This window comes from Phaseolus vulgaris, chromosome 5 (assembly GCF_051622355.1).
Source record: "Phaseolus vulgaris cultivar YP4 chromosome 5, ASM5162235v1, whole genome shotgun sequence".
Classification (NCBI taxonomy): Eukaryota; Viridiplantae; Streptophyta; class Magnoliopsida; order Fabales; family Fabaceae; genus Phaseolus; species Phaseolus vulgaris.
The window spans coordinates 43285456-43296669 of NC_143502.1; the positions used below are offsets into that span (position 1 = coordinate 43285456).

Genomic DNA, 11214 nt, shown 5'->3' on the forward strand with positions numbered 1-11214 from the left:
CTCTCTCGCGTTCTCTCTCTCTCTCTCTCTCTCTCTCTCTCTCTCTGCGATCTGCTCCGTGTAGCTGCTTGAAAATGCTGGCACGCATAGCAGCGAATCGCTTCAACGAGATCCGTCACATTTTCCGTCAGGTTTTCCTTCCGTTTTCTCTCTCGTTTTCTCACTCCGTTTTCCGATTTCTGTCCATATTTTTATTTGATTTTTTCCCTTTCTCAGCCTTCGAGGGCTTTCTCAACCGCTCTGAACTACGTAAGTGCTCTTCGTCTTCGCTTCAATTCTCTCAGTTTCCGTTTTGTATTTTTGATTGTTACTATATGCACTTTCCATTGACATAGCACCTTGACTCGCCGGACAACAACCCTAACCTTCCATGGGAATTCACCGATCCCAACAAAGCAAAGGTATGCTTCATTGCACTTTAAATTTCCATATTCTGATTTTTGATAATTTATCGTTTAGTAGTTCGCCATCAAAATACAGAAAATGTTGTGACGGGCACTGCTGAAGATTATTAGTTCAATCATATAGCTTATTATCGGTTTTGTCGTGGGTTGGGGTAATTCTGCTATATGTGTTTCCTGTTTTCAAACTTTCTTGGTTGTTGTGTTTAATTTGACGCTTGATCACTATAGAGTGCAGACGATGGTTATCAGAATCTTACTATTCACGATTCAAATCTTACACTTCTATACATTTTGTTTATCTACTTCATTGTATCCCAAGATGAATTTTGAATGACTATCTTATGAAGCTTCGATAAATCTACGTAGTTTCGTATCGCCAACGTGATTTACACAATTCTATGATTCATATATTTTTACTTTCTCATCAATTATGAAAAAAATAAAAAATTCTTGTGAGGTTAAGTTTTTAAATGAAAAGGAATTTGAAAGAACACTTGTGAACTTATACTATTTTATTATTTCACTTATTTTTTTCATTCGCTCATTCAAGGCATGTACTCTATTTTGCTATTTGATGATTTTGTTTCTGTCATCTAAAATAAAGACTTCAGAAACTTGTATATATATAACTAATAGTTTTTTTGTAAGAGTTCTTCTTAAGTTGCTTTTATCTATTTCTAGTTTAAATTGTTTACATAAATATGTTGAACATTAGATATAATTTCTATGATATATTTGAAGTAATTTTTCATTCTACCTTAATATCATGATTCAATACAAAATTACAATTCGCGATTCGAAAATTAGCTCAACACTTCATGATTTAAATCTCAATTCTATAACCTTGGTGTAGAGTGATGTGATTCAATTCCTTATCGCAGAGTTAAGGCAGAGTACATTTTCTTAGTCTGAGTAAGTGTAGAGTGATATGATTCAATGCCTTATTGATTGGTTCGTTATCATAATATTTCTAATATTTGTGGATCTCTAGTTAACTATTAAAATTACATGTTTGATCCTTTTTGGTACCTGACCCATAATATAAATATTTGATGGTTTTAGTACGTGCTAATTACAGGTTAAGGAGATTTTATCTCACTATCCATCCAACTATAAGCAATCTGCAGTGATTCCGCTTTTGGATCTTGCCCAGCAGCAGCATGGAGGCTGGCTCACTGTTTCTGCAATGAATGCGGTATGTTGGCCTCCTTCTTGATGTATTCTTCTTAGAAAATGTAGAAACATATCAAAGAACTATGTCTGATTCTCTAAGCCGGTTCTGTACCCCCTGTTGGTTGGAAAAGGTTACTGTGCTCAGTAGATAGTGTCTGTTATTAAGTACTAAGTTGAATAAGACCCTTAATAATTCCCATGAAGTCTTGAAATTCTTGCAACAGCGTACACAATAAATTTGCAGCAATGATGATCCTTTTGAAATTATTGTTAAGATTGTCAGAGTGAAGACTTTATATAGTTTGTATGTACTGTACATTCTTTTGCTCAAATATCATTCTGTTGGTTGACATACATGCTAATATGCTATGCCTAAAATCTATGCATTCAACAAGGTTTGATGTACAGATTATTTGTTCTTCTATGTAAATACTCATGATTATTTGGTCGAGTTTTACTTGTAGCTTCTTGTCACTGATGATGATTCAGTGAGAATCCCAAATTTACATAATGTTTGGAATCTGTAGTTTAATTTTCTTTCTAATGCAAAAAGTTATGTTATTCTTTATTATTAACAAGTTTTGGATTATTTAGGTAGCAAATATTGTAGAGGTTCCTCCTGTACGGGTCTATGAGGTTGCCACATTTTACTCCATGTTCAATCGAGCTAAGGTGAAATAATACTACACTCTAACGATTTTTAGTATTCCTAATCCACGTTAGGCCAAAGCTTAGCTGGACTAACTTGCTTTCAGGTTGGGACGTACCATCTGTTGGTTTGTGGAACAACACCTTGTATGATACGCGGTTCACGAGGAATTGAAGAAGCCTTATTGAAACACTTGGGAGTGAAGCGCAATGGTTAGTTCACCTGTCTTAATTTCTCCCATTATCTGTAGGTTGTCATTGAATTGTATCGTATTCATGACAAACTGGAACCATATGCATTTTCTGATAATTAGTTTCCTTTTACCTCTGAATTGCAGAAGTAACAGCAGATGGTTTGTTTTCTGTTGGAGAAATGGAATGCATGGTGAGTCTTATTTTAGTTGTGTCTAGTTTGTTGTTTTTAGAGTTATATTATTGCTTGATATGCGCTGGCACTACAATTGTTTTTAGAGGGAAAAATTGCATTAAGTACAAAACTGAACTGTTTGGCTAACAGTGTTGTCATAATTTTGGATATGTGTGTGATATCAATCATGAATTTATGAAGTAGTGTTTGACCTTTTTCCAGTAATATTAGGTTATTATAGAAGTTCCTTTCATTGTTAGCATAGGAACTATTAAAACAAACTTAATAGGACATAATATCTAACTGATAGAAAAAGAGGATCACCTAATGTGGTGTACAGCTTTTGTTGTTTCAGAGAAAAATAAAATCCAAGAGGATGCGAAAGAGGTGCATACCTGTCTTCTGTATTTACTGAATCCGGATACATTCCTATATGTAGTCTAGAGTGACCACTTGATGTTCTTGGGTAATTTTATTGATCAACCAATGGTGAACGATTGACTTTATTGGTCTTGTGCAGGGATGCTGTGTGAATGCTCCTATGATTACAGTGGCCGATTATTCAAATGGATCAGAGGGATACACATATAATTACTATGTCCGTCTTTCCTCTTTTTTCTCTATTTTTTTCCTAGGGGAGGGGGGATGTTGTTGTGCGATTTGCTTCTGAAACACTCTTTTTAACATGTCATATTGATGCCTATTACAGGAAGATGTAACCCCAGAGAAAGTAGTTGAGATAGTAGAAAAGCTGAGAAAGGGTGAGAAGCCTCCGGTAAGGACATTGACCATAATCTATTTTAACACTGCCCATGTTTTAGAAACTTTAAACCTTGTTAAATTATGAATCTGGTTTCTTTTTCTTCAGCACGGCACGCAAAATCCCCAACGGATTAAGTGTGGACCTGAAGGAGGGAATACTACTTTGTTAGGCGAGCCCAAGCCTCCTCCATGCCGTGACCTTGATTCCTGCTGAAGTGTGATACGTTTTGCCTTCAATAATGTGTGGCTTGCACGAGTTCGAGTTTGCCTTAATTGAAAACATTGTCAGATTATTAGATGCTCAACCAATTTTTGTATTAACAACTGCCAAGATGGCTTCCTCTAAAAAGTGTCATAAACGCCATCAATATCTTGGATTGTTTATTACTTTCCAAGCGTATCTATGCTATGCCTTTTCTGTACTCTGTACATTAATCATCTTGAATGAAATTTGAGATTACGATGTTAAGAAGTGAATCACGTTAGTTAGTACCTATTACCCATGTGGGAGTGTAGTAGGGTAGAGCTATCGTTTTTAATGCAACATTCACTTTCTTGATAATTGCCAATTCCGAAGGTTGAAAATGAAGTTTGATTGTGAAATTTATATCAAATTTGACAATCAGAGTAAGTCCTCAAGGTTCACCAAGCTAACCCTTGTTACGTGCATCACTCTTCTTTTAATTTTATGACATTCCTGAATAACTGCCGACAAATGTAGAATAGTCCATGGATTTGGTTTATTGGTTTTCTCGCTGATATCATGTGTTAGGGACCGACGAAAGTTAAAGATCGAGCATTGAAGAATATTTTGAAAAAGAGGATAAAATTTAATCTATGCCAAGTTTTACTCATGCTTTCCGAAAGTTAAATTTAAATTTATTACAGAATAACATGTTAGGTAACAATTTCCTTATGCTTTGTTTGTTTTTAGGCGAGAAAAATAAAGTATGAAAAATAAGGAATTAAAAAAATCGAAAATACAAAAAACCATAAATAATTTGTGTTCAATTTTGTGAGATTACATAAATTTTGTGTTAAATCTTGTACCAAAAACTTATACAAGACTATGCTGTAAAATGTATATATATTTATTTATGTTATCATTGATTAATGTTAATGATACTATTTTTCAACATAATTGATTTTATATTTAATAATTTGTTTATATTTTTATTAAATCGAGTTAGAAAGAAATTTAATTAGAGATACATGTGAAAAGGTCGACGGTCACCAGTTTGCGGGTAGCATCGCAACGCAACAGGGCATTGGTGCCTTCGGTAGAGTCGATGATGACAAAGCAAGACACGAGTATATATTCGCAGGTGGTCTGAAGCGTGTACGTGTCTGTTCAATCCACCCCAACCATTTCATCTCTGCTCTTCAGGTTTTCTTTCTTTTCCCCTTTTGTGAATATTCTGTTTTTTCTCCTTTTACTGTTCTACTGTATGCACTGAAAATATCATGTGGTGTTCACTATTCTCCAGTCCAGTGGAGTGGTTAAGTTAGTAATAATCGATGCTTCTGCAGATTTTGGTTTGAATCCCAAAACCAGTGATGGGGACTGCATCATCTATGTTAACTCAATACGACATCGAGGAAGTTCAAGAACACTGCAATAATTTATGTAGTTCATCTCTCTCTCTCCCCTGTTGTTCCTTTATTACTGTCCATTTTTTTAACATTAATTAAGATCTGAAATTGGGTTTCAAGCTCAGTTTCCCAGCAGGAAATTGTGTCATTATATCAAAGATTTTGTCAACTTGACCGCAATGCCAAGGGATTTATTTCGGCTGATGAGTTCTTGTCCGTCCCTGAATTTGCCATGAATCCACTTTCCCAGGTGCTCACTTTTTTCGCTTTGCGGCCATTTCGACCCTAACGTTTGTTCTCAATTGTTTTGGAGTTTATGTACTTTGTTTTCCCATCACTACATGCTACAGGGTGGTGTGTGATCTAGTTTATCGTTGTTGATGATCTTTGTGCTTGTTTGCAGAGGCTGCTCAAGATGGTGGACGGTTTGAATTTTAAAGACTTTGTGGCCTTCTTATCTGCATTCAGTGCCAAAGCTAATGCACAACAAAAAATAGAGCGTACGTTTTAGTTACATCGTACATCAGAGTTATTCAATGCTCTCCGATGTTGTTTTTATGAATTATAGTTTGACTTTGGGAGTTAGAAGATGTATTTTAAGTTAGGGATTGGTTTTGCATTCTCACTGTTCACCGAGGTTCCTAAGTTCTGACCTTGGTCTCAAGGGAAGACCTAATTCAATTTTTGGGATGTTCAATGGTGAAGATGCCATTTTCTGTTGCTTATCCCAATCCTAAAGTCTCAGAGTGAAACTCACAGTTCCATAGTTATGTTCACATTCTAAGTTCTGTATGGGATAATGAGATTCTCTCTTGCCTGCCACACATTGCAGGTTTCTAAATTTCATATTTCAGTTAGAAAAGGTTTGGACTGCGCACTTATAAGCACCTGAAAATGGTTGAGAGGGAAAACTTGCTGCCATACACGGGTTATGGAAATTTTGGGCAGACTTATCTAACTTTATCTGCTCCAATTGAATGCAATGTTGGTTAAATTCATTTTGGATAATGAACTAAGCATATAACCTCTTGCCTATTAATTAGTATCACCAACCAACGAATCATGTACTATGATATAAATATAACTCCCAGTCTTTCAGTTATTAATGCTGACCAACCAATAACTAACTGTGGTCATTAATTTTAATCAATTTCCCTACAAGAATCCTATATTAGGGACTGTTGTAAACCCATCTTTATGAGGATTCCCGAGGCTTGGCTAAGGAAATCTAACAATAGTATCTATAGGATCCTACAAAGAAGAGAAGTGACTTTTAGGGTGGTCAGTGGATGAAAACATAACACTTAACTGAATTTTCTCTATTTTTTTAGACGTAGATCGTACTTGTCAAGTTGTTCTCATTCTATTGATTCAGAATTATTCTTTAGGAGATTCAGGTTCTGCATTTGGATGAAGTAGATGTCTCTGCATCTCACAAATAAAAGGGCGGTCCTGTGTACAATGCTCCTGCTTGGTGGGGATTGATGGGTAGATATCATAGCCTTATCCCCTCAAGTAGAGAGACTGTTTTCTGGATTTGAAACCCGACCTCTAGATCAAGGGCAACAACCTCACTGTTGCTTCAAGACTCACCTTCCTTCATCTCACATAATTTGAAGATAGGATGAGACACAAGTAGAGATAAGCAAGCAAAATAATTCATTTCTAAATGATAACGTATAAAATTGTCTATTTTTCACATGTAGTCATATTAGTTAGAACTTATATGTGATATAAGTAGTCTTTTTAGTAGGATCCAACACTGAGTTAGAAAACTTCAGCTCCTATGTATATAGTCTTTGTTAATATATTTGGAAGAGCTGATAGCTGCGACAATGTAGTAAAATGGTGAGAAATTGCTAATGCAAATACGGAGTTCAAATGTCATGAATTATTCAATGGTTTTCATCATTGAAAGAGGGAATTCTTTGTGGGCAGGGAAATTGTTAATTTTTTTCTTAATAAATTACAATAATATCTTTTGCTACCGTCATTGTACTTATAGTTTCTAGCTTTTTGCAGTTATTTTCAAAGTCTTTGATTCAGATCGTAATGGAAAGGTGTCTTTCAAAGACATATTGGAAGTGCTAAAAGATTTGTCAGGTTCATTCATGTCCGATGACCAAAGAGAGGTATCATATCACCAACAATCTGTTCACTTCCCTGTATTGTTTAATCATGAAGTAGTTGCTAAATAAAAAAAGTAGGTCTTCATTAAGGGGCAGCATCACTTGTTACTGGTTTGACATCCCTGTTTCAAATTTGGTATGCTGAAGTCTGAGTTTAGTATCATATAGTTTCCTAGGATCAGTATATTCATTATTGGTTACAATTACAAATAGAAGTTCGTCACTATATAATTTGGGTTGTTGAGTTACATATTGATCACATCTCTATTGCAAGTTCTCTAAAGGGGAAGCTAATGGCTAAAATGGTAACCAATAGATTTCTCTAGTTTTTGGTAGATACAATTTGTTTCTGCCTTTTGTATATTACCTATATGCTATAAGTTAATTGCATATCCATTCAACGAAAGCTATCCACCTTTTCAGTTGTGCTTGTATTATATTAGATTTAACTGAGTTTGGCTAATTCTGTTCTGTGTTTGATTTGCAGGAAGTTCTCAGTCAAGTTCTAAAAGAAGCGGGATACACAAAAGACTCCTACTTGACGTTGGATGACTTCATTAAGGTTTGTACATTTTGTTATGTATTTCTTCTGTACACTGGATGACTGCTATGTTTGATTTAATATTTTATTTTAATTTGTCACAGGTTCTTGGTCAATCTGACCTAAAAATGGATGTTGAAGTCCCTGTTGATTGAAACTAGCTTGTTCTCGTGAAAGATAAATTTGTAAACTCTATTCATATGATTCTTGTAATATATTTCATGTGGAAATGAAAAGTGCACAGTACCTTTGTTCTCTTTCTTCTTGGGATTCTTGTAATGCCAATGCTTTTCAGCCACTAGCTGTTTTGGAGCCAGTTTGAAAAGCTCTTGAGGTTGATTCAGTTTTTCACATTCCTTGACAGTTTTTTGCAACTTTTTGAGTCTCCTGGATTCAGAGTTTAGGTAAAAATTATTTTCTTTTTGAAGTTTCAATCAACAGTTTATGAAATTGCCAAGTTCATGTTTCTGTGTTAATCTCACCAGTAAGGAATTGTCATTTCCGCACAAAAGCAGCATGATGAAGATTGTTACTGTGTTAGATTAGAACACTGATTCTCATAAAGACTTGTGATACTCTATAAAAGTACAATAACTTTTATGTATTAATATTTATTTACCCTTATAAAAGAGAAAATATATAAGAAATATCAGCCATGTGCAGAAAAGTGGTGTTGCTTTTGTCCAAGGGGAACTCATACAGAAGGCAAGGCCACAATAGAGGGTTCGCGTGCATGGAGAGGATTTACATTGTGTATAAATAATGTTTTGCTTCTCTATTCCTCACTTGAAAAGGGTAAGAGATGTTTTCTCCTTTTCTTTTTGTACTGGAAAACCAAATGACATGCTAAATGTTCTTGTAATGCCATGTCAATGGGTTCATTCGTAGAACTCGAGGATCAATCGATAGACATATACCATGACACCACTTTGAAGCCAAAACCTTAAAGTTCAATGTCTGGTTTTGGATTGAAGTTGATGGCATGCTATATTATATGGATAACTCATACATTATTATATTATATTGAAGGTGATCTCATATTATAATATGGGCAGTTCATAGCTCACCCTTGATGAATCTTCCCAATTTCTTTCCCTTGAAAAATTCCAACAACGATATCAAACAAGTGTTCTCCACCATGATCTGTTTGAAGAGTTTTAACGAAATCTTCCAGGTATCTCGAACTTGGCAAGTTTGAGAAGAAACTATGCAAACTGGTCAGTAACTTGGCAACATTGTTGTTCCCTTACTAGGTGGAGATATATCAAGTAGATAATAATATGCCTGTTCTCCTTTCGGACATAAATTTTTGTTATTGGATAAAAATCTAAACTCTACTCTTTACATAATTAAATTTTGAAACTAAAATCTAGAAAAAAGAATTCTGCAGAACAAGTTCGATTTTGATCCTTTCTAGACTCTAGTTATTGGTTTTCTGCTTCCATTTAGTACTCACAAACATGTCGATTAGATATGTTTAATTTTTATATTTTAGGATTATATGTACTATATTAATTATAAATTATGTTTATAATAACATTACTGAGTTAATAATTTTTATCTATGTTAATATATTGTTCTTAGAGTGCCTTGAAACAATTAACTTTATCTCTCGATATTGACTTGAGCTTTTGGTTACTGGATCAGTTTATATGGGTAGTTTATATGGGTTTGGGCTTGACTTCTAGGTCCAGGATAACTCTTGGGGTGTTTCTTCCTGCACTTCTATACTTTTCTTCCTGCACCTCTATACTTTTCTTTCTGCACCCCTACATTCTTCAAAAATACCAGAATTATCTTTTACAGTTTTAGGTGTTTTCGGAATGTGGTTCCATAAGCAAAAGATATTTATAGAATAGAAAATCTAGAAGACAAAAAATCATTTAAGAACATCTTTTCTGGAACATTTTCTTTATTTCTGAATTTATAAATCCAGAATCCATAAACATGTTATAGAAAAGACGTTCTGAAAATATTTTGAAAACAACAATCCAGAAGTCCCTTTTGTAAAGGGGGCAAAATAGTTTTTTCTGAAAGTGAGCTGGTGCAAGAAGAAATTTGTAAGGTGCAGGAAGAAGTTGCCCACTCTCGGAGTGTATCTCCAATGATGAAGTCATAATCAAATTACTCAATTATTAGATAAAATTATACTACACAGATCACCTATTTATATTAGTTGTTGTTGAACTTCAACTTGATTGAACTTTTACTTTCCACGTATTTTAATTACTAAATATATTTTTGGTATTTTGTTTCTATTTATTAAACTTTGATACTCTTAGTGTTATTTAATTCTATTGTTTATTTAATCATTAACATGTTAATGATTTTTTAATAAAATCATAAAATATTATATTTTAATTGATTTTCGAAATATTTCAAAATGAAGATTTATTTTTTATTCTTTACGATACTCTTGATTATTTTATTTTTAATTTGTAGCCCACAACATTCTGAAATCCTAACGAAAAACAAACGGCCGCCCAACGTTTGTGAAAAATTATACTGCTTCGTTTTCTGTCAGCTTCATTTATTTTTGTTTTTTCGAATTCAAAAACCAATGAAACATAAATTATTTATTTATTATAGTATGCTATTATATACCACATAATAAAAAATTACATGGTAAAAACACGGAAAAGTGAAACTACAATTACCGTTTTACCCCGTTTCTTCTCTCCCTATATAAACCTCAGTGGACTTGCTTCAGTTGGCGTAACCGCTTACTGGTTAACAACTTCTACCTAGCCAACCGTCTCTAACAAACTTTCAAACAAAAACAACTTTATTCTCCTTCTCACTCTAAACCTTTCTCTCTCTCTCTACACTGCGTCAACAATGTCAATTGCTTCTCCATCTTCAAGAACTCAAACGTCACCACGCTCGTACTCCTCGGCGTTTGCGTCCACGTCGGCGACGAATTTCTCTCCCGGAACATGCTTCTCGGCGAACGCCGAAGTGCAGCCCCACCTTCCGTCATCTTCATCACCTTCGTCGGTGAGATTCTTGGCAGTGGAGCAGGGCGCGGAGTCTCCAGCGCGCCGGTCAATGACGGTGGCGACGAAGAGTCAGACGAACAAGGAGGCGGTGGCCTCGTCGTCGTGGAAGAGTGAGGGCGAGAAGAGGACGTGCATGTGTTCTCCAACGACGCATCCTGGTTCGTTCCGATGCGCGTACCACAAACAGTTGGCGGAGAGGCAGCAGCAGCGGCAGCAAACGGCGTCGTCGAGCGGCAGAAAACTGAACCTTCTGAGATCGGCGATGAAGAATTCGGTGGTGAGGATCGGAGGAGTGGAGGGGGAGATTGTGAGGAGAGCCTTGACGACTCTGATTAGACCGTCGTCCCACCACTTGCACCGCCGTGTGGGCTTTCAGCCCAGGCCCACTCGCCTCTCGCTCATGTCCAAAGCCCAAGACCACTCAATTCTCAGTATTAAATAATAATACTCTTTCAATTTTCTTAGTTTCTTAGCGGAAAATACAACTTGTATATTTGTGCCAATACTCTAGATTTTCTTTCAATAGCAACAACTGTTGCAATTTCATTTTTCTTTTCCGGAACATTTACCAATGAAAATAAAAACCATTGAGTTGTAA

The 11214-nt window shown here is 35.3% G+C and overlaps 3 protein-coding genes across 3 annotated transcripts; all 3 read left to right on the forward strand.

The window, feature by feature from the left end:
• LOC137836053 (NADH-ubiquinone oxidoreductase 24 kDa subunit) lies at nt 1-3823 on the forward strand. Its single transcript, XM_068644870.2, has 10 exons — nt 1-131; nt 217-249; nt 336-401; nt 1483-1599; nt 2172-2249; nt 2333-2438; nt 2564-2610; nt 3113-3190; nt 3302-3367; nt 3461-3823. Exons 1-10 carry the CDS (start codon nt 75-77, stop codon nt 3566-3568), a joined length of 756 nt encoding a protein of 251 aa, XP_068500971.1. The 5' UTR covers nt 1-74; the 3' UTR covers nt 3569-3823.
• A 710-nt stretch (nt 3824-4533) lies between these two features.
• LOC137836052 (uncharacterized) lies at nt 4534-7991 on the forward strand. The gene is made up of 7 exons (XM_068644869.2): nt 4534-4741; nt 4885-4981; nt 5073-5197; nt 5351-5447; nt 6970-7079; nt 7564-7638; nt 7722-7991. Exons 2-7 carry the CDS (start codon nt 4912-4914, stop codon nt 7770-7772), a joined length of 528 nt encoding a protein of 175 aa, XP_068500970.1. The 5' UTR covers nt 4534-4741; nt 4885-4911; the 3' UTR covers nt 7773-7991.
• A 2325-nt stretch (nt 7992-10316) lies between these two features.
• Nucleotides 10317-11214, forward strand: LOC137836055 (uncharacterized). The gene has a single exon (XM_068644871.2). It carries the CDS (start codon nt 10456-10458, stop codon nt 11056-11058), a length of 603 nt encoding a protein of 200 aa, XP_068500972.2. The 5' UTR covers nt 10317-10455; the 3' UTR covers nt 11059-11214.